General features: G+C 30.2%; 5 protein-coding genes across 11 annotated transcripts in view; 3 read left to right on the top strand and 2 right to left on the bottom strand.

The window, feature by feature from the left end:
- Nucleotides 1-1,119: 1,119 nt before the first annotated feature.
- LOC111416423 (uncharacterized protein PF3D7_1120000) lies at nt 1,120-2,393 on the bottom strand. Its single transcript, XM_071195523.1, has one exon. The coding sequence runs from the start codon at nt 2,196-2,198 to the stop codon at nt 1,161-1,163; it is 1,038 nt and encodes a 345-aa protein (XP_071051624.1). The 5' UTR covers nt 2,199-2,393; the 3' UTR covers nt 1,120-1,160.
- Nucleotides 2,394-2,607: 214 nt separating this feature from the next.
- Nucleotides 2,608-3,821, top strand: LOC111416448 (growth arrest and DNA damage-inducible proteins-interacting protein CRIF). The gene is made up of 2 exons (XM_023048470.2): nt 2,608-2,906; nt 2,958-3,821. Exons 1-2 carry the CDS (start codon nt 2,783-2,785, stop codon nt 3,608-3,610), a joined length of 777 nt encoding a protein of 258 aa, XP_022904238.2. The 5' UTR covers nt 2,608-2,782; the 3' UTR covers nt 3,611-3,821.
- Nucleotides 3,597-6,026, bottom strand: LOC111416449 (ER membrane protein complex subunit 10). Its single transcript, XM_023048471.2, has 5 exons — nt 5,905-6,026; nt 5,582-5,845; nt 5,344-5,528; nt 3,828-3,924; nt 3,597-3,779 (listed from the first exon to the last, which is right to left on the bottom strand). The coding sequence occupies exons 1-5, from the start codon at nt 5,956-5,958 to the stop codon at nt 3,684-3,686; spliced, it is 696 nt and encodes a 231-aa protein (XP_022904239.1). The 5' UTR covers nt 5,959-6,026; the 3' UTR covers nt 3,597-3,683.
- An 18-nt stretch (nt 6,027-6,044) lies between these two features.
- LOC111416447 (RNA-binding motif protein 13) lies at nt 6,045-7,155 on the top strand. The gene is made up of 3 exons (XM_023048469.2): nt 6,045-6,145; nt 6,201-6,247; nt 6,300-7,155. Exons 1-3 carry the CDS (start codon nt 6,131-6,133, stop codon nt 7,120-7,122), a joined length of 885 nt encoding a protein of 294 aa, XP_022904237.1. The 5' UTR covers nt 6,045-6,130; the 3' UTR covers nt 7,123-7,155.
- Nucleotides 7,156-7,415: 260 nt separating this feature from the next.
- LOC111416457 (retinal degeneration A) overlaps nt 7,416-23,308 on the top strand; it is a 77,369-nt gene continuing 61,476 nt past the window's right edge. For 2 of the 7 annotated variants that reach the window (XM_023048482.2, XM_023048480.2), the window contains exons 1-3: nt 7,416-7,542; nt 8,187-8,367; nt 8,885-8,998. In XM_023048482.2, coding sequence (XP_022904250.2) covers nt 8,327-8,367; nt 8,885-8,998 — 155 coding nt within the window. In that variant the 5' untranslated portion in view covers nt 7,416-7,542; nt 8,187-8,326. Of the gene's footprint in view, nt 7,543-7,871; nt 8,368-8,574; nt 8,696-8,884; nt 8,999-16,205; nt 16,391-23,308 lie in introns of those variants that run through there. The other 5 variants (XM_023048483.2, XM_023048484.2, XM_071195525.1 and 2 more) reach the window with 5 other exon arrangements.

Raw genomic sequence — 23,308 nt, 5'->3', positions numbered from 1 at the left:
TATCCGAAATTAGTTCAAATAAAAAGTTAAAGTCGGTTTCTGACATACCTACGTACAAAGTTTTTGAATCTTGCTGGGTCTTCACTTCTTAATTCATTTAAGAGCGTTACATCAGCACCAAGAGCAGACCTTCTGTTTATCCATTCCTTGTCCCATATTCTTTTTCTCGTCTTTTCACTCCGACGTTTTCGTGAAATAGCAATAAAAACAGCAGCGGCCGCAGCTCTTTTTCTGCGGCGAGACATTTTTAACACTAAAATATATTATATTGTACACATACGCGCATTAAACGTATCATGAACTCATTTTAAAGGATTTTTCACAATTATTACAAATATGTCAAAATTGACGTTGACATTCTTAACCGGAAGTTGACCATAACCTCATTACAATATTAATGAGGTAAATTGCCGTGTTTGTACGCATTTTAAAGGATTTTGAACAATTTTGAATGAAGATTACAAATATGTCAAAATTGAGGTTGACATTTTAACCCTGAAGTTAGTTATGATATAATAGAAGTTTTATAACTGAAGTTAATCTAGTGTTAATCACTTTTCCGCACTTTGTTTTTATTTTTAACGTGTTTTTTGGGTCATTTCACATTGATTTATAAAAATCGTCGATGATGATTCTTGAATTTTTCCCAAGTTTCTTATTTATGCCACGTCTTACAGAAACACCTGTATAGTCGTAAAACGTAATGATTCTGAGAAATCTTATATTTTTAGAAAGATGAAAACGAAAATCCCGTTTTTCTCAACATTGTTGATTTGTCGCTTAGTCAAGTGAAAAATTAAAACATTTTCTTTTTATCTAAACTCAAAATAATTTTAAATTTTTTTAACATAACCTCACTTTTTTTAATTAAAACGTTTTAAAACATCCTTGTATCCTTCTCGTACATTTTTTTCGACTCAAAACGCAACGTTACTTTCACTTTTTGACCGGCGCTCGACTCTTTTCCGTTTTAAAAAACACCTAATCGTTATTGAAACAGTAATCATTTAAGATTTCCTCGGTTTTAGCCCATTATGGACTGCATTTATGACTCGGTTTCAAAACGTTAACACAAATTCTACCACGTCAAGTTCAGGATGTCGTAATAATACGCTTACGTAAATTAATTCCTATTTTACAACTTTATTTAATATAAATATTTATTTCAAATAAATAATGTACCATAAATCTTTAATTAATTGTTTTAACAATTGATATTTGTCAATTAAATTTCTTCCAAATTCATCAGATTTGGTTAAAATGTCTTTGTTCGGTTCATTTTTTATCAGTTCTTTGTATTTTTCTAATTGTATTGATAAATAAGCAAGTTTAACTGGTGGTCTAAAGTTGTTAAAATTGTCACTATGCAATAATTTAATTTTTACTTCATCATTTAAGTCTCCTTCTTCCAGTGAAGGAATTACTCCATCTGCAATTGATTTTTCAACATTAACATATTTATTAAAATCATTCTCTTTAAAATCAACATCCTCTAAATCAACGTTTTGCAAAAATAATTGTTTTAAAACTGGGTAATTCTCAGCATCTTTAACTTTAATTAAATTCTCTGGTTTAACCTCAAACACTTTTTGATTTTCAACCACTTTTTTAGGCAAACGAATAAATTCTTTTAAAACTTCAAATCTGGATAAATCATCTTTTTTGATTTCCTCATCATCAATTTCCATTTTCTCCAATTCTCTCGGTATTTTCTCAACCTCAGCTTCTTCCACAGTTTCTTTCTTTTCATCATTCTTTTCCTCAACATCTTTAGCTTTTACTGCAATATCCTTAATATTTAACTCAGCCCTTTCAAATTTCTCCAAAACTGTATTATAAGACTCTTTAAATCTTAATTCCATATATTCCTCATTCGTTTTAGTTTTCTCAACAGTTGTAATTGGGATCGATTTCCATTTTAATTGAAGCACTTTAGCTGTTTTTGTAAAATATTTTAAATGCAACGGAGATTGTCGCTCAAAAATGTTTTCGCTCGCTTCGTAATCTTGATTCTCAACAAAAAATACCTTAGTTCCCAAATAATCTTCGTATTTCCCCTCGAAAACGTAATTTCCAATTTGTACCATCGGCTTTTCATCCAAATTGATCATTTTAAAAAAGATTTTATTGTTTTGGAAGTAATTTACGTCCAATTTACCATTTAAATCTAAGTAAATGTACGTTTCTTGATCTGGCATCGTTTATTTATCTTTAAATTAGATTATTAAGATTTACATTGGAATTATAAGTTGAGGTTATGTTAATATTTTGCTTAAAATAAAATTATTATATTTCTTTTTATTAATTGCTAAAAAATGTTATTATTGATCCTTTTCGAATTTTTAAATAAGAGATTTAATTAAAAGCAATAAATAAATGTTTAAATTAAAATTATTATAGATCATTTGCGAACGCGACATAACCCAAAAAATTCTTAAAATAACATATATTTATAATATTTCTTTTTATTTATTGCTAAAAGATGTTATTATTGATCATTTTTGAGTTTTTGATTACAAGATTTAATTAAAATCAATAAATAAATGTTTAAATTAAAATTAGATCATTTACAAATGCGATATAACCTAAAAAATTTTTAATATAACATATATTTATAATATTTCTTTTTATTAATTGCTAAAAGATGTTATTATTGATTCATTTTGAATTTTTGATTATAAGATATAATTAAAATCAATAAATAAATGTATAAATTAAAATTAGATCATTTTACGTGCGACATAACCTAAAATTTTTTTAAGATAACCTCCAAATAAAAATCATGATTCGACACACAATTTTATTTAAAAATGTATTACAAATGAAAGCGCCGTTACGTTTAATTCGTTTAAGTTCTAATACAGTTAATATCGAGGATTTAGAGAAAGAAACTGCTCTTTCCCCTGGTAAGAAATTCAATAAAAATATGTTGAAGTAACTTGATGAACAAATTTTAGTTCTTGATGAGGAAGTAGCACAGCGTGAAGCTGAGCTTGAGAGAAAACGTAATAAATCTCGATTAAATCCGGCCCATAGAAACATGTTACATGATCGTAAACCCTACAATGAAGAAGTACATTGGTCTCATAACACCTTAAATTACCATAGAAAAATGTATGGAAGATATGGAGCTTCCAGTGGAGTTAACCCCGCTTATTGTTGGCCTATAAAATCCGAGTTAATCGATACAAAAGAATATGAAAGGGTAAAATATCCGATGAGTTTAAAAGAAATGATTGAAACAAGTAAAAAACTACGTGTTGAAAAAGAAGAAAAGATTCTTAAGAGACAAAAAGAAATTTCAACAAAAATGCTTAAATTAGACGGATGGATAAAAGACTTACAGATAAAGGTGGCTAAAAGAGAGAGTGAAGCGAAAGCTGCTAAAGAAAGGAAAGATAAATTAATTGAGGAGGTTCGGAGACACTTTGGGTACACGGTTGATCCAAGAGATGAGCGTTTTAAGGAAATGTTAGAAAAGAAAGAGAAAGAGCAAAAGAAGCAGATGAAAGAAGCAAAGAAAAAGGTTAAAGAGGCGAAATACGTGGAGAGATTAATTGTTGGTGAAAAAGAAAAACTTGATACAAAAACAGGAGTTGATGAAAAATAGTTTAAATAATAAAAATTTATTTTAAATAATCCTACAAAAAAATATTGACTAATTTCAAATAATGTCTTTTTAATTAACGTCCTCCACCGCCACCTCCACCATTCCCTGCTTCTGGATTATTTGCAGAAGAAATTAACATGATGATAATTACAGGAACGATGTACATCCACTAAAATAAATAAATTAATATAATGATTACTTTCAATTTAAATCTTACGTATTTTGAAATGAAAGATCGTCCATCTTTAACTTCCCCTTTCTCTTTGGCTTCACGTTCGCGTTCTAATTTTTCAATATAACTTGCAGTATCTGGCCTAAAAATAATTATGAATATCACACATTATTTGGACCGCGTTATGCATCACTTGACTAAGCGACTAATGGAAGGAACTTAAGGAAATCCTCAACCATAGTTACTGTGGCTGTGTTCATTGTGAGTGACATTAATCTACCAATTTGTAAGAACATTGCCTAAACTGAAATCGCGTCTTGTATCCCAGTGGATAAAAACTTATCCCGAACTAAATTTAAATAATGAGGAATTATTTTATAAAGCTTGTGCCAAAGTAGTAAGTATTTTTTTAAAAATTATGTCGTAACGTTTTAGCCAAAGATTTAAGTTAAAAATTAGAGTTTTCAGCGAAGTTGCCAATGGTTTGATAACAACGAAATTGTATTTCTCATAGACTTTTACACTAGGAGTTAAAAAAAACTATATTAAATTTGATATCCCATTTTCTTGGGATATGTTTTTACATGTGATCAACAAGAAAAAATAGGTACGAATCTGTTTTATAGTCTCAGATTTAGATTTTTAATCTGTTAGAGTATCTATGGCTAACTTTTTTAATTATTCTTTTTTAACATAACGTGTGAGAGGAAGTCCTAAATAGAACAACAAGTGAAAATTGCAAAACATATACAAAAATGTGATAGAAATAGATTGATAACAACTATAAAAAAGGTATATTTTTGCATATTTATACATATTTCGGAAAAAGCTTGCATATTTCCTATAATTTGACTGCATAAAAATCTTAGCTCTATTGATAACTAACTTCAGGTTTAAAATGTCAACCTCAATTATGATATATTTGTAATCTTCATTAAAAATCCTTTAAAATGAGTACAAACACGACATATTTATCTTCAATATTAATGAAGTTATGGTCAACTTCCGGTTAAGAATGTCAACCTCAATTTTGACATATTTGTAATCTTCATTAAAAATCCTTTAAAATATAAGCAACTTCCGGTTTGAAATGTCAATGTCATTTTGACATATTCTTAATTTTTATAAAATATCTTAATATTTGTCACAAAAACAAAAATATAATAAAAAAAAAAAAAAATTAAGGTTGGTATTAATATTTAAAAATTAAATTGCTAACTTAGGGTTTAATGTTTTTTATTCTAATTTTTTTGTTTTTTGAGATAAATGCGTCTTGTTTGGACTCATTTTAAAGGTTTTTTAATGAAGATGACAAATCTGTCAAAATTGACGTTTCAAACCGGATGTGATTGTATTTCCGTTAATATTACAGTTAAATATGTCGAGTTTCGACTCATTTTAAAGGATTTTTTATGAAGTTGATAAATATGTCAAAATTAAAAGTTGGAAGTTCGAACTTTTAGGTTTTTTGAGATAAATGCGTCAAGGTTGGACTCACTTTAAAGATTATTTTATGAAGATTAGGAATATAATAATAAAATTAAAATAAAAACTTTCTTACAAAGGTCCTGGTTCAGAATGACGAATGTGAACTGATGTAACAAATTGTTTTAAGTAATCTAAAGGAACTTGAGCTCCTTCACAAGCTGAAGTAGACGCAACAGCCATAGAAACAGTAATAACTTTTCCTGAGTAATCCAATGATATTGATAATAAATCGGTGAGTTCTGATTCAGCTAACATACACTACAAAAAGGAATTATAAATTTCTTCATTAAAAGAAAAATTAATTAATATACAGCCTTAACATATGATTTATAAACTTCCACAGATCCATCATTCGTTGTTACAATTGCTTTTAAAACATAAAATTTATTATTGATAGCTAATTCGCGTAATTTAAATTTTTCGTCTGCACTCAATGGGGATTGAATCATTGTATAAGCAGCTGATCTTAAACTCTGCACGGAAATATTACCCCTTTCTGTAAAAATGGGATTTTCTGTACCATCTAACGAATGCTGTAGGCGAATATTCAGCATTCCATCGTAATCAATTTGGGACTAATTAACAAAAATAATAAATTAGCTTTAATAAATGGATGTAAAATTGATTTACTTACGGCTATAGCATATTTATAAAGGAGAATAATCACCAAAAGAGGCAATTTCCACATTTTTTAATTAATCAATAAATTTTTTGATTAATCAGGATTGAGGTTATGTTATCTAGGGATGTTTTTTTAGTTACCAAAATTAAGTTACCAACATTGTCTGTCATATCTCATAACACGTGGTAACCTAAAAATTCGGTTAAAATATTTTTTAATTTAAATAAAACGAATAAAAATGCAGCACGACGATGTAAGTTATTAAAAACAATTAATTTTATTAATTAATCAATTAAATTATAATGTAGGTTGTTTGGAGTATCATCAACAAAACATTTTGTTCACATAAAGTAAAGTAAGTTTTTTCTTTATGTTAAAATATTTATTTAATCATTACATTATTATAGCACAAAAACCCAACGTTTTTGCCGAAATGAATATAACCTAACTGGTATGTGTAATAGATCGTCATGTCCTTTAGCAAACAGTCAATATGCCACAGTACGAGAAGAAAATGGAATTATTTATCTTTACATGAAAACAGCGGAAAGATCTGCTTTTCCAAAAAAGCTTTGGGAAAAAGTGAAATTATCCCGTAACTTTGAAAAAGCGATCCATCAAATTAACGAAAATCTTTTATACTGGCCAGGTTTTATCAAATCGAAATGCAAACAAAGATTTGTTAAAATAACTCAATACTTAATCCGAATGCGTAAATTAAAACTTCGCCGCCAAAAACTTTTAGTTCCAATACAAAGAAAAATCGAGCGAAGAGAACGAAGAAGGGAAGATAAAGCTTTGGTCGCAGCCCGTATTGAAAAGGGTGTCGAAAAAGCACTTTTAGAACGGTTACAAAAAGGTGTTTATGAAGATTTATATAATATTCCTCAAACCGCATTTGATAGTGCTTTACGCGAAGACGAAGTTGAATCAGAAGAGGAAGTCGAACGAGAAGAGGAGTTCGAAGTTGAAAATGATGGGCCACAATTTGTTGCTGCAGATTCTGATTCGGAAGAAAGCGATAGTGGAAAACCTGAATTAACAGATTTAGATAGTAATTTTGAAACTGATGATTCTGATATAGAGGATATTCAAGGGCCTAGTTCGTCTAAAAGTAAAAAAGATGGGAAAGGTGGTAAATTTACAAAGAAAGGTGGAAAAAGTAAATCAAGAATTGAAATTTCTTATGAAATGGAACACGAAAATGTTCAAACCGGTAGAGTTAGTTAATTTTTTTATACAAGTATATTTTGATGCAATTAATTTTGAGTTTTATTTAACTTTATAAGTTAATAAAGAAAGTTTCGTTTTAATACCGCCACTTTTTGATAGATGGTGTTGTTTAGTTGAAAATTTTTTTTGGATTCTCATATTATAATATGAAATTTTCCAATTTTATTTAATTTTAACTAATTTAAATGATAATATTTTCGTGTTAAAATTAAGTTAATTAATTCTTTTTAATTAAAATTAATTTTATTTAACTCCTAACTACTTCAAATAGATGGCGCTGTCACTTAAAAAAGTCTACTTTATCGAGTAAAATTTTTGTTTGTATCGTTCGTTTTTGGCTGCGTGTGGTAATTTGAATCTTATTTTCCGTGTTTTCGTTAAGTTTTCCGGGGTTAATTGATTGAAACTCGTTAAATGGTAAGATTAAGTACTTTTTAATCATTATAAATAAGGCGTTCTTAATAAATTAATTCGATTCGTTTCAAATAATAACTTGCATTCGCGTAAGGTTACCAAGTGCATTTACAACAAATTTTAACGTTTCAATGAAATTTTGTCTTAAAAGTTAAGTTAAGTTGTTATAAACGATTAATCTTGATCGAAATTTGATTCTTAACACAGTTTCTTAAAATATTTGTTGTTAAATTTTGTTTTGTTACGTCACAGTCTAAGCACCCTATGATATAAGAGATGTATTAAAAGAAAGAGGTTAGGTTGTGAGTTTTTTGCATAAATGTCAATGTCAAAGATAAAAATAAATTTTTTTTAAATTTTTTTGAATAAACAATTAGAAATGATTCACACCTCGCAAAAGCAAATTGTTATGTTTTTGTAAAATATTTAAATTATTCGTAGTACTAAGTAACATTGCACAACTTACTTAATCAAAGAGATCATTTAAAGTTAAAAATACGAACTCGATGCGAGAAAAACTCTCTCCAAAGTGATCCATCTCATTAATAACTTTAAGAAAGGTGAGATCTTGTCTCGCGAGTATGACGTAAACCGCTGTGATCATTCCGCCGTAATAAAGGCGTGCATTTTTTTGCTTTCGAATCAAGGCCGGAGTCCTACCGAACACCGTGTGTGAGAATTGAACGAGTGTACACAGTTTTAAACCATCAAGGGAGATAAACAACCGAGAACAGTCTTTAATTGTTTCCCTATTATTGTTATAAATTGGGATAGATAACGAGATAAGATGCGGCTGTTTGGATTTTGGAGAAACCGTGGACGATATAAGTATGTATTTTAAGATTAAAATTAGATTAGAATTACGTATTATTTATTTAAGTAGATTTAAATAATTAGAATTTGAAGTTTTTCGCGCCAAAAATTTTTTTTATTGGTGGTTGACACCACGTGAGTTTGTTTATTTTTGGAAACCCTCGTATAGTGTGTGTGTGTTGTGTATAATTCGTAGGTCGTCGTTTCAGTTGGGTTTTGAACGTCTTTAAATCCATGCACTCAGTGTTAATTTAGAAAATGTTATTTTAATTTTTTAACGTTTAAAAAAATGTGATTTCAAAATGCACCAACAATCCTCTTATTGTTTGCTAAATCATGAAAAGTATGTATTAAATTAATTTTTTTCCCAAACACGCTACAATAATACAAAAATAATAATATATTGTTACGAATAATTTGAGGTTTTATGTACTCACTTGCGCATAATGTTTTTTTTAATCGTTTCACGATAAAACAACCTTGTGATTAATGATCCATTAAAAAAAAAACGATTTTTTCTTTTTTGTTATAGGATTGGAGACAACACATTAACTCAACCTCAAAAGGGAGAAGCTGTTTTAGCCTTAGAAACTCATCCTCCACCTGTTCGATTAACTCGTCATCGCAAATTCGACACAATCCGCAGGTAAATAATACTTATTCAACACATAAATCAAATTTCTTTTTTTTAATAAAATCTTATTCATATGATTATCTTTCATGGTCATCTTCGAAGGTTTTTGCGTTTAAAAATCCTTTATTCTATGCTAAATAAGGATTCCTTAACAAGATTAAGTTTATTTTTAATCCTGTTTAAACTCGAATAGAGTTAGTTTTATGGTTAGTGTAGGAAGTGTTTCGGTTCGGGTTGGTTTGAATTTAGAATTTTTTATATTAAGTGTTTTTAAATGGCCGAGGAGAACGAAGGAAACGAAAAAAACGAAGATAACGTTGAAAACGACGTCGAAGAGGGCGATGATGATGAGGACGAGAATGAAAAGTACGCGTTGTGTTCAAAATCGGATCGAAACTACTCGAAAAATCGCGCGAACGGTGTCGATTAATTTGGGTCAATTGGGTTCGTTCGAGTGGGGTCCCTGCCGTTTCCAATTAACGCCGCTTTTAAATTTTCACCCACATGGTGCTCTTTGTGAGCAGAGAGATTTTTTTTTCTAGAAATTGAATTTCCGAAAATTATGTAATTTACGGGTAATTTTTCGAGTACTTTTGATTTGTTTTTAGTTTCTCTTTTTGTTGCGACGTTTGGGGTTATTTTTCTTATAGCTTGCTTAAGTTGGCTAAGGTTGGTAGACAGGTTAAATTCGATGTACCAAAACCGCCACAACGAAAACCACCCCCAAAGTGAGTTAAAAAAAAAATTTATCGCAAATTATTTAAACAAATAAGTTTACAAATATGTATCAGTAATTTTTTGAACACAAGAAGATAAAACTGTCGGTTTTCGATTACTTAGTCTATCTAATCTTTTATAAATTACCGGAAATACCTAGAAATGTCTAAAAATCTTTATGTCATCCTTGAAAATCGTTAGTTAAACTTACAAATCCACTTGAAATCCCTATAAATTTTTTATAAATTACTGGAAATGTCTAAAAATGCCTAAGAATCGTTCAAAATCCTTGAATATCTTTGGAAAACATTGTTATCCACGAAAATCGTTAGTTATACTTATAAATCATTTGAAATTCCCTATAAATTCTATATAAATTACTGGAAATGTCTAAAAATTCCTAAGAATCGTTCAGAATCCTTAAATATCTTTAGAAAACTTGATGTCATCCATGAAAATCGTTAGTTATACTTGAAATCCCTATAAATTCTATACAGGGTGATCCTCAACTTATACGCATACACTTGGGGACTTACTCCTCACGACGAATAATGACTAAAAGGCGAAAAAATTTGTAGTAAAAGATTTTCTGTTTCATAGATATTTATCGCAGCAAGTGTTCGAAGTTATCTCCCATATTTTCTATGAATTGGCCTCCCGGAATCCACGATCTCCCATCAGTGCGATCTAAACAAGGGTTTGGCGAATTATCTGGGCAGCAGCATGCATCTGATTTTGCAATATCTGCTCAGTATTAATTTCCGTGACGTACACTATGCTTTTTAAGTAACTCGAAAAGTAAAAAATCAGGAGGATTGAGGCTGGGCGATCACGGTGGTGAGGACCATCTCGACCTCGATATTCATCTTCCAGGAAACAAATTATCTAGATGTCGCCGATTATATCAGATATCTAGGGAACTAAAAAACTTAGTCATTATTTGTCATGAGGAATAAATCCTCTAAGTTTGTGCGTAGAGGTTGAGAATCACCCTGTATACATTACTGGGTATGCCTAAAAATTCCTAAGAATCGTTCGGAATTCTTAAATATCTTTAGAAAAGTTTATGTTATGTATGAAAATTGTTAGTTGAATACCTGAAATCCCTATAAATTTGTTATAAATTACTGGAAATGTCTAAAAATGCCTAAAAAGCGTTCAAAATCCTTGAATATCTTTAGAAAATATTATGTTATCCATGAAAATCGTTAGTTATACTTATAAATTCATTTGAAATACCCTATAAATTCTATATAAATTACTAGAAATGCCTAAAAATTCCTAAGAATCAGTCGGAATCAGTCGGAAAGATATTTAATCTTTGGAAAACATTATGTTATCCATGAAAATCGTTAGTTATACTTATAAATTCATTTGAAATCTCTATAAATTCTATATAAATTACTGGAAATGCCTAAAATTCCTAAGAGTCGTTCGGAATCCTTAAATATCTTTAGAAAACTTTATGTCATCCATGAAAATTCATAGTTATACTTGAAATCCAGTTGAAATCTCTATAAATTTTTTATAATTTACTGGAAATATCTAAAAATGCCTAAAAAGCGTTCAAAATCCTTGAATATCCCTAGAAAACATTATGTTATCCATGAAAATCATTAGTTATACTTATAAATTCATTTGAAATCTCTATAAATTCTATATAAATTACTGGAAATGCCTAAAAATTCCTAAGAATCGTTCGGAATGCTTAATAATATACAGGGTGTCTCACGTAACTGGTTCGTTAGAACTTTTTTAGGTTCCACTATTCGTAGAGTTTTGAATTTTGGTAGAATGGGTTGTTCATTCTAAACTTTCAATCTAAAATATTTTCAAGATGGCCACCACTTCCGGTCTACCGGAAGTAGACCATAACTTCGCTATTTTAAATGGAATGCTATAGTTTTTATTACACAATTTAATTGTACGTAAAAAAATAGGTTGACTTTCATACAAGTTATTGGTACCTAGCGTTTTTTGTTTTCGAGTTATTTTGGTTTTAAACTTTTTTTGGTAAATTTCAACATGTTCTTTAAAACTCCATATCTCAGCCAAAGTTCATTCAAAAAAGATCTACTTTGGCACGATTACTCTTCAGATGTTGTCAAATAGATTGCCATTTGTTGTATCGGAGTATCTTATACAGGATGGTCAAAAATTGAATTACTGTTTCTCCATATTCAATGGCGAGAAAGTCGAATATTTTAAATGGAACGCCCCATATTTTTTTAGGCTATCAGGAAGAGAATTTAATTCTCTACAAATTACCTATACACATTCCTATACCTATTTATTGTAGTTTGCCTCATATTGCGATATTTATTAAAACATGCATGAAATGCAGGTTTTTTATTAGAAAGCTATGAAATGTTGACAGTTTTTGGTCCATGTTTGTATTATTGTTGCCATTAGTTAAAAGTTAGGTAAACTAACCCAACCCAACCTAACGACCATCACGAGGAAAAATTTCAAAAAATTGATAATGAATCTATTAGTTCTGGATATATCGAGACCAAAAGAAATCGCACATTTCCGGTTACCAGTGATGAAGACAACGAAATAAATAATTTAACGTATTTTATTGCATTTCCAAATTCAATTTAATAATAAATTTATATTATGAATTTATATTTTTATTCAAATCTAATTTTTGTCATTAACTTTTTGTTTTAATAGTTTCATTTATTTGATCTTCTGTTTGTTATTTTTGATAAGTAAAAGCTAGTAAACTAAAAGATTATCAATCGTAGTTAATAGTACAAATAATAATAGAAATAAATTAAACAAAAAACTGTCAAAATGTTATGGCCTTCTAATAAAAACACAAACGGTTTCCTGCATTTTCTGCATGTTTTGATAAATTTACGAATATGAGAGAAACTATAATAAATAAGTATAGGAATGTTTATAGATAAATTGTAGGGAATTATATTCCCTTTCGTGTAGGCTAATAAAATATAGGACATTTCATTTAAAATTTTCGACTTTCTCCCCATTGAATATGGAGAAACGGTAATTCAATTTTTGACCACCCTGTATAAGATACTGTGATACAATATATGACAATCTATTTGAGAGCATCTGACGGGTAATCGTGCTAATTTAGAACTTTTTTGAATGAACGTTGGCTGGGATATAGGGTTTTAAAGTGCATGGTGAAATTTGCCAAAAAAACCTTAAAATCAAAATAACTCCAAAACGAAAAACGCTAGGTACCAATAACTTTTATGAAAGTCAACATATTTTTTTACGTACAATTAAAAGGTGCAATAATAACTATAGCATTCCATTTAAAATAACGAAGTTATGGTCTACTTCCGGTAGACCGGAAGTGGCAGCCATCTTGAAAATATTTTAGATCGAAAATTGCGACTGAACAACCCATACTACCAAAATTTCAAAACTGTACGAATACTGGAACCTAAAAAAGTTCTAACGAACCAGTTACGTGAGGCACCCTGTATAATAAATATATTTAGAAAACTTTATGTCATCCATGAAAATCATTAGTTATACTTGAAATCCCTATAAATTTGTATAAATTACTGGAAATGTCTACAAATGCCTAAAAAGCGTTCAAAATCCTTGAATATCTTTGGAATACATTAAGTTATCCATGAAAATCGTTAGTTATAGTTATAAATTCATTTGAAATTCCCTATAAATTCTATATAAATTACTGGAAATGCCTAAAAATTCTTAAGAATCGTTCGGAATTCTTAAATATCTTTCGAAAATTTTATGTCATCCATGAAAATCATTAGTTATACTTGAAATCCCTATAAATTTTTTATAAATTACTGGAAATGTCTAAAAATGCCTAAATAGCGTTCAAAATGCTAGAATATCTTTGGAAAACATTATGTTATTCATAAAAATCGTTAGTTATACTTATAAATTCATTTGAAATCGCTATAAATTCTATATAAATTACTGAATATTCCTAAAAATGCCTAAGAAGAACTTTGTGCTTCTTTTTTGTAATCGATATCAGACAAGAATTTAAAAATTGTATAGACATTAACTATAAATAAGTGGCATAATTCAATTATTTAATGTAATCATAATAAAAATGTAATAGATAAACTTAAATTTCATACTTTCATAGCGTTAATAATACCTTTGAATTGATTGATTACCTTTATTAGAGATCCTTCATTGAAATTGAATTCTACCGTACCCAAAGTACTCATCAATCTATGTTGTGAAGGATAATGACTTGGAGTGGTGTTCGGATACCGGTAAAGCGTGTTGCATCATTTCGACCCAGTTCATCAAAGTAGATCACTTCGTTCCCACAAGAGAACTTGGATGCGGCACAATGGTAGAACATCGATATCTTGCTCCCGAAAAATAAGCTATTGCCTGCAATAAATTACTGGCTAGATACAGCTAATCGAAGACTGAATACTGTTTACATAATCTATCTACTATTTGCATAACACCAGATATTGCTGGTACGAGACTAAATACTGCTTGCCAATAACTAGATACTGCTGGCATAAGACCAGATACAACCTAATTGAAGACCAGATACTGCTTGTAGAACTAGATATTCCTTGCAAAAGATTATATACTGCTGCCATAGGGCTACATACTACTAATGGGAAATTAAATACTGCTAATTACAAACTATAAACAGCGATTACACAAAATTCAATAATTTATTTTCATTTAAAGTTGCAGTTGATGTGACAATTCACATTTAAATGTTAGCTAACTACTACCGGTGACGTGATTTTATTAAAATTTGATATCTATTAGTTTTTTTTTTAAAGTAAAGCGCCATCTTCGGTTGACCAATTGAGGTCAAAACATGATACAGATATCCGATAGTGATCTAGTAGCTATACAAAGTTAATTTTTCTAATCTGATGTTGATGGCAGAAGATACTACTAATAGAAGACTAGTTATTGTTTGGAAAACACTACTTATTGTTTGTTAAAGCTAAATACTGCTTGTTGAAGATTAGATAATGTTTGTAGATGACTATATACTACTGGTAGAAGATTCGATATTGCTGACATTGGACTAGATACTGCTAATAGAAGACTACTTACTGTTTTCAAAGACTAGGTACTGCATGTAAAAGACTAAATACTACTGGCAGAAGATTAGGTACTTCCGGCGGAGATCAGATATTGCTTGCAGAAAACTACATACTATTCGCAAAGACTAGATAGTGATTCAAAAAGATTTTAAAACATATTGTTGCTTGTTGACAACACAATATGTTTACATATTGGATGTGGTTAAAACTTAATGGTTGTGATTTTCACACTATTTTTCTATTAAAATATCTTCTGACCGATTTCGACTTAAAACCATCTTCAAAGACAACTAGATTAAACAACTTTGTCTTATATTAATGAATTATCTTAAAGATCTGTTGTCTTCTCGTGTTCAAAATCGTGTAAACTTGTCTAACTAATGTTAAAATGTAATTGTTTATTGGGAGTACATTAATGGAACATGTTTCGATGGTTCCCGAAATTCTCCCTCATCGTTTATTACCTCACTCACCATAACTCTGACGATCAAAACCCCCGAAATACGGACCTGATTAAACCAAACAGGAACTAAAACCGGGGGGCATAGTTTAACCGGGTTTCTAAAACAAACATGTCTAGGGGTTTTGTTAACAACGCCCCCGAGCGTCATACTTGAATTGTTGATCTCTCATTTTAGGGTTAAATTCGGTTGATGACGTTATAGTTGATTATTGTTATTGTTTCGTTTGTTATTCTATTTACTGTTTAATTAAGTTTTAACGATTTTTTCTTTTTGTTTCAGGTAAGTTTCTTGTGAAATCGGCGAATCAAGGTAAAAAGAAACAACATTTTCAATTAATTTGAATGTTGATGGAGTGAACTTTTTTGTTTGCGTTTTAATATGAAAAAAAAGGGTTGTTGGGGTAGACATTAATTCATCCAATCGAGCGTGAAATAACGCCAAGACGACGCTATAAAACGGGGCATTAATTACAGCGGAGATGGCAACCGTACCTCCATTCTTCGTTATATACGCGTTCTCCTAAATCCAACCCCTTTACTACTCACTCCTCCACGTCTCTCTCGCTTTTCTACGAGGACTTAATTCGGCCATTAGCTAATGGATTTCGGAAGGATGAGGTCGGGCTTTGCGTGTTATATCTACGAAATGGACGTTATTATTCATATTTGGGTTAGATTTTCTGACGTTATTTCGTTTTTTTTTTTTTTAATTTGTTTCCAAGTCAATTTTGTTCTTTTTTGATGTGAATTTTAATTCTATTTTTTATGATTTTTTGTTTAATTAATTAATATGTTGTTTTTTTTTGTTATTAATATGATTTTTTTTTGATATTGAGGGTATTAAAAAAATTCAGGTGGTTGCACCAGGTGCGGGTTCGTGTTTGCGCAGGATCGACGTCGCGACGCCCGGAGTTCGGTCGGCGTCGCCGTCGAAACCGACGCCAGTAGTGTACTTCGGAAGTCCGCGATAGGATTTCCCTCATTTAATCCGTCTCTTAAAGACGGTGTTCGTTTTCGTAATCGCGACATAAACATTTAAAGTGAATTTTTTTTTTGAAAAATTATTTTAATTTAAAAAAAAGATATATTATAAGATGTGATTTATGTGGAAGAAAAAATTTCTTAAGAAATTTTAGATTTTTTGTTGAAGAAAGAAAAAATCTTTAAAAGGAGGTTTGATAAAGAACGAAAAACAAATTAATTTTATTTTTTATTTCCGGTTTAAGTTAAGTTCACTCGATGAATTTCAAAATACATAATTGAGTTTAATGTAGCTTAATGAGATTTCAAAGTTTTCGTTTAGAGAAACTGTAATAGATCTAATCCAAGCACGACGTTGTTACGTCGTCGTCGTGCTAACTTCCTGGGACGTTTATGCTTCTCTACACAAAGTATAAAGTTGGAAAGTTGTTGGAAATCGATCGAATACACAAATTACGTTACTCGCGACGGGAAAAACGTGTCTCTCATCCGGCTGCTGTTGGGAAGAGTTCTTCCTTTATTTTCTCAGTTCTCTAAATAACTTGTCTTTTTCGTTTAAATCCCTTCCATTAACTTTAATATAATTCAATTTGCCTTCTGCACTTACTCTCTTTATTTAACTACTGTAAAACCTCGGCATAATGGACTTCGGATATAATAGACAAAATCTTGATAGAAGCTAACTCGGGGTGTTCCCCGAGTTGTCTATACAATGTATAAATTAATCAAGGACGGTCAGTTTTAATTATTATTTAGAGATTATTGTATATATTTCGTTGAACTAAAACTAACACTAGACCTAGAACTAGAATCATTTAGGTTTAGCCGTGTTTAGAGACGTACGGCTAAACCCAAACGTTTCTAGTTCTAGTGTTAGTTCTAATTTTACACACTAGCACTGTTACTATGTAGAACTAACACTATACCTAAAACTAGAATCATTTGGGTTTAGCTGTCTTTAGAGACGTGCTGCTAAACCCAAATGATTCTAGTTCTAGGTAAAGTGTTACACTTGCGCTGCCATTAGAACTAACATTAGACCTAGAACTAGAAACATTTGGGTTTAGCTGTACGTCTCATAAGACGGCTAAAGCCGAATGATTCTAGTTCTAGGTCTAGTGTTAGTTCTAGTTTTACACTAGCACACTAGCATAATCTAGTAGCAGAATCTACATAGTAACAGTGCACTAGCACACTAGCAGAATCTAGTAGTAGAATCTACATAGTAACAGTGGTAGTGTAAAACTAGAACTAGAATCATTTGGGTTTAGCCGCACGTCTCTAAAGACGGCTAAACCCGAATAATTCTAGTTGTAGGTATAGTGTTAGTTCTAGTTTTATACTTGCACTGTCACTAGAACTAACATTAGACCTAAAACTAGAAAGTTTCGGATTTAACCGTGCGTCTTCAGACTGGAATGAAATTCACTGTATAAAATTGACGAACCTAACGTGACGAAATTTGACACTCAACGATTAACCTTAATATTTATTTCTTTTAAGTGTGTTTAAGTTATAAAAAAACTCATAATGTTTATTAAAAAAAAATCCTTCCACATCGTTAAATATATAAATAAAAACTGTTCTTCAATGTTAATGACGCTTTAGCCGTCTTAAGAGACGCACGGTTAAGCCTGAATGTTTGTAGGTCTAGTGTTAGTAATGTCCGACTGAAGATTCGGCTTTGGCCAAACTATAAGTTTCGGTAAATGTTTCTGTTTCGGCCAAAAACATACTACGGTTGATAATCAGGGTTGGGTTGGGTATTTAAAATAGTAAGTTAACAGTATTTGGTCCAATGTCAGCAATATCGAATCCTCTGCGAGTAGTATGCAATCATCTGTAAGCACTATCTAATCTTCGACCAGGAGTATTTAATTTCAACAACCACTAAGTAGTTCCTGCAAGCAGTATTTTGTTTTTTTCCAAGCAGTATCTAGTCGTAGTAGTCTTCGATTAGTAGCATCTAATCCAACGTCAACAATATGTAATCTTCTGCCAGTAGTATATAGTCATCTACAAGCATTATCACAGAGTTGTTGCCCGAAACTTTGTTTGTCTAATCTCGACTGGTGTTCGTCTATTCTCGTTTCTGCTTTGGCTTGCGTGTACGGAATTTTGTTTCATGTTGTTTCAAACAATAAATTTTTTATAGTCGTGCAATGCAGCAAATATGGGTTGTGCAACGTGTATTTGATTCTATAGGTTGGGTTGGGCCTTATTCAAAGCAGAAGGTATAGAAACAGCGATAAAAACGTACTGAAGAATCACTCACTTTCGAATTAATGAACAAGTGACCAAAAAACTGATAGATTGTCAAAATCAATAATACAATTAAAAAAATTAAGCACTTGCTAATTTAAAGTGTGAAATAATAGGTGCTTACCTATGCGTGACGTCACGAACGGATCTTCGATCTGTCTACCTGTTCCTGGGATGTAACAGTCCTCTTAGATTCTACCGTCCTTGGTATAAATATAAAATTATTCATTCAATTATTAAAATTTTTTCATATAACGAACCTGTTTGTTTCCGTAGTTTACTTGATTTCATATGGTTTTATATGATTCTACATAATTATGTACGGTTGATTTTACATTATTTTACTTGATTCTATCTAAATCTATACGATTCTATATGATTCATCATTATTTTAGATGATTTTATATAATGCTATATGATTCTGTACGCTTCTGTATGATTCAACATTATTTTATTTGATTCCATATGGTTCTATATGATTCTATTCTGTACGGTTGATTCTATATGATTCTATACGGTTCTATATGATTCACCATTATTTTACTTGATTCCATATCGTTTCATATGATTCTACGTTATTCTGTACGGTTGATTCTATATGATTTAACATTATTTTACTTAATTCTATATAAATCTATACGACTCTATATGCTTCAACACTATTATACATGACTCTATCTGATTCTATATGAACCTATACGATTCTATATGATTCAACATGATTTTACTCGATTCTGTATGATTCACCATTATTTTATTTGATTCCATATGGTTCTATATGATTCTATTATTCTGTACCGTTGATTTTACATGGTTCTATATGATTTAACATTATTTCACTTGATTCTTTATGATTCATCATTATTTTACTTGACTCTATATGGTTTTACATGATTCTAAAATATTCTGTGCGGTTGATTCTATATGATTTAACATTATTTTACTTAATTCTATATAAATCTATACGATTCTATATGATTTAACATTATTTTACTTGATTCTATATGATTCATCATTATTTCACTTGACTTCATATGGTTTTATATGATTCTACATTATTCTGTACGGTTGATTTTACATGATTCTATATGACTTAACATTATTTTACTTGATTCTATATAATTCTATATGATCCTGTACGCTTCTAAATGATTCAATATTATTTTATTTGATTCCATATGGTTCTTTATGATTCTATTATTCTGTACGGTTGATTCTATATGATTCTATACGACTAAACATTATTTTACTTGATTCTATATGAATCTATATGATTCACCATTATTTTACTTAATTCTATATATATCGATACGATTCTATATCATTGAACATTATTGTACATGATTCTATCTGAACCTATGCAATTCTATATGATTTAACATGATTTTGCTTGATTCTATATGATTCACCATCATTTTACTTGATTCTATATGGTTTTATATTATTCTACGTTATTCTGTACCGTTGATTTTACATGGTTCTATATGATTTAACATTATTTTACTTGATTCTATATGATTCATCATTATTTTACTTGACTCCATATGGTTTTACATGATTCTAAAATATTCTGTGCGGTTGATTCTATATGATTTAACATTATTTTACTTAATTCTATATAAATCTATACGATTCTATATGATTTAACATTATTTTACTTGATTCTATATGATTCATCATTATTTTACTTGACTCCATATGGTTTTACATGATTCTAAAATATTCTGTGCGGTTGATTCTATATGATTTAACATTATTTTACTTAATTCTATATAAATCTATACGATTCTATATGATTTAACATTATTTTACTTGATTCTATATGATTCATCATTATTTTACTTGACTTCATATGGTTTTACATGATTCTAAAATATTCTGTGCGGTTGATTCTATATGATTTAACATTATTTTACTTAATTCTATATAAATCTATACGATTCTATATGATTCAACATTATTTTGCATGATTCTATATGAACCTATATGATTCAACATAATTTTACTTCATTCTCTATGACTCTATACGATTCTATATGATTCATCATTATTTTACTTGATTCCATATGCTTTTATATGATCCTACATTATTCTGTACGGTTGATTTTTTCCTTTGTTGTCTCCGATTTACAGAGAGAGTCTGCTCTTCACACCATCGTTCAACAAGTTTAAACGCCTGCTGCATTCTATAACAAAGAAAATTGTTAGGTTTACCTCTCAATAGAATAACCACATTTATGTTTTCTATGTTTAACACAAATCAAATGGGGCGAAATTCAAAATGAAAATAGTTTTTGCGACACCTTTATGTATTCAAACGCGAGTATTTAACATTTAACTATTTATTCATTAAGAAAAGGAAAAAATGTTAATTGTTGAATTGCGTGAGGATTAAAAATTTTAATTTACATAAATTAATAAAAAATTGAGTTAAGCAATATCGGTACCGGCTCCTCCACCATTTATTTTAAATTAAAAAAAATTGTTATTCATTTGAGTTTGTTTTAGTTACTGAATTAATCCAAGCGTATTTTGATTTAGATAATGGTAAAATGGGGTTTGTTTAAATTTGTCCATGTGTTTGATGTTGATTTTTTTCTATTCAAGGGTTTTATTAAATTTGTTCTCGCGAATGGAAAAAAATTATTTAAGGATTAAAATAGATCATTTTTTGTTGTTTCCATGATCGAACAATTTTTTTTACATTTATTTTAGAGATTCTTTATTAATTCAAGTTATCGTTTTAAAAAATGATATATGAATGAAAATATTTCCTAAAAATGTTTATTATTGATACAAGTGCGTAAGATATTCTTCGGTTTATTGTAACTGATGTAAACAGGGAGAAAGAACGAAAATTGAGAGAGAAAAACGTGTTTTTGCTAAATTTAGCACCGACATCATCGAAAATAGACGCCAACAGCTGCGCAATTTTAGGGTTTTTAATGAATTGCCCCTCTTATTTCCTTTTCGTTTATCTCACGTCTTTCTCAAACCCGATTTTTTTTTCGTTCATTTCCGCTCTACCCCGATAAATCCAAGACGGTCACGTTTCGGGTTTCTTAAATATTCTTGTGAATACAAAACTCCCTTCTTCGTATTCAACTTTGCGAATGTATAAAGTAAGAATAAGGGATAAGAATTTCAATGTTTTATAAAAACCCTCCTCAAAGTTTTATTTTTTTTTACCTTTTTTTTCCTAAACTTCTTTTCTTTTTTTATCTTAACCGAGTATAAAGGAAAACTTGTCTTTAGATCCCTCGAACTCTTCAATACCCTTTGTCCTTTTTTTCAAATTGAATTATTTATTCACCTTATTTTCTTTGAAGGAAAATGTCATCGAATGAAACGTCTTATTGATTTCCGTTTTGAATAAAATTAATTTGTAAAGAGACTTTTATGGGAGTTGACTGAAAAGAGGCTTTCCTCTTTCTCTTCATCTAATGCCGGTTTTAATTCGCCGGGAGAGATCGTATCCCGTGGGATGCGATCCCCGATCCAGGAGATAACTCATTACGTCCACGATGTCGACATTGAGACCGACGTCGCCGTCGTCGGAAATCGATAGCTTACCTACCGAGCGGTTTAATTGAAATCGAGGCTCGGAAAATTGGTCTTTTTGTACTGGTTGATGTTCTCTCCGGAGAAGTGATGGTATCTTGCCACAAATTTTCCGGGTCATGTAACCCCCTACTATTTTAAAAGTTTAAATTACAAAATAATAAATTAACTCAAATAATATGATATTTTTTAAGGAAAAGACAATTTCACCTTTAATATTCTTCAAATAATACACTCACGTATGTTATAAGTTCCCACCTTGTGACAGATGTAATTGAATTTGCGATGTTTCTACGGCGAAACAGACACCGTAACTTCTATTTATCCTTTATTCCCAGACTTTTCTTTCATACGTTGTTTCACTTTTCATTTTGAATTTATACTCAGATAACTGGAAAAGTTAATTAGAAAAGATCAAACGGGTTATATTGATATCAGTATTTATCGGATTTATTTGCTGAAGTGAATCAAATAAAATTTTATCTTTGAAAAACTTTTTTTTCATGTATGTTTTGTATTCTGCCTCGACCGGTTTCGCCGTAATAACATAAACATCTTCAGGATCACACATTAATAAATTACACCCTAAAACGTCATTGCGGATTTAGATTTTATTTTCAAGGGAAATCGCGTGCAACGTAAAGGACAAGGATTTGAGTAACAAATCGGATTGCGATCATGTGGCCGGGTTGTAAGCTGACACTAAAACCTCAATTTATTGAGTAAATACAGGAAAGTTTGGCTGCGAATAATTTAACATATAAATAGCAACCCCAAAACATCTTTCTGAGATATCCCACGAAGAACTTAGTGACTAGGCAAGATTTTGGTATGATTGAAACAAAGAAAAAAAAGAAATGCCACAATAAAACTCGAATAATCGCGATCAGTACTAGTACTATTTCAATAGAGGAAGCTCCGAATGTTTCTAGTGCTAGGTTTCTAGGTCTAGAGTTAGTTTTAGTTTATATACGTGTACAACCTAGCTCTATCTAGCACTGTCACCAGAACTAATACTAGACCTAGATCTAGAATCATTCGGGCTTAGCCGTCTTTAGAGACGTACGGCTAAACCCGAATGTTTCTAGTTCTAGGTCTAGTGTTAATTCTAGTGACAGTGCTAGATAGTGCTAGTTAATATTATATTGGTCTAGGTTGATGTATATTTCTAGTTTTTAACTATTATTCAATTACTTTGTTACATAATTAACGATTAATGTTTATTACATACAGTGAAGACCGGCTATAACGAGCATCCAAGGGAGCGAAAGAATCGCTCGTTATACG

Source organism: Onthophagus taurus, chromosome 3 (assembly GCF_036711975.1).
Source record: "Onthophagus taurus isolate NC chromosome 3, IU_Otau_3.0, whole genome shotgun sequence".
NCBI classification, from domain to species: Eukaryota; Metazoa; Arthropoda; class Insecta; order Coleoptera; family Scarabaeidae; genus Onthophagus; species Onthophagus taurus.
Note: the sequence above shows the minus strand (reverse complement) of the source record. Positions and strands in the feature narration are given on the sequence as shown.

Bases quoted from the DNA above. Each gene is read 5' to 3' on its own strand.
- LOC111416423 (XM_071195523.1), bottom strand. From the start codon at position 2,198: ATGCCAGATCAAGAAACGTACATTTACTTAGATTTAAATGGTAAATTG.
- LOC111416448 (XM_023048470.2), top strand. From the start codon at position 2,783: ATGATTCGACACACAATTTTATTTAAAAATGTATTACAAATGAAAGCG. The intron at 2,907-2,957 runs GTAAGAAATTCA...AACAAATTTTAG, and splicing joins AGAAACTGCTCTTTCCCCTG to TTCTTGATGAGGAAGTAGCA.
- LOC111416449 (XM_023048471.2), bottom strand. From the start codon at position 5,958: ATGTGGAAATTGCCTCTTTTGGTGATTATTCTCCTTTATAAATATGCT. The intron at 3,925-5,343 runs GTAAGAAAGTTT...AATTATTTTTAG, and splicing joins CATTCTGAACCAGGACCTTT to GCCAGATACTGCAAGTTATA. The intron at 3,780-3,827 runs GTAAGATTTAAA...TATTTATTTTAG, and splicing joins GATCTTTCATTTCAAAATAC to TGGATGTACATCGTTCCTGT.
- LOC111416447 (XM_023048469.2), top strand. The intron at 6,248-6,299 runs GTAAGTTTTTTC...ACATTATTATAG, and splicing joins TTTTGTTCACATAAAGTAAA to CACAAAAACCCAACGTTTTT.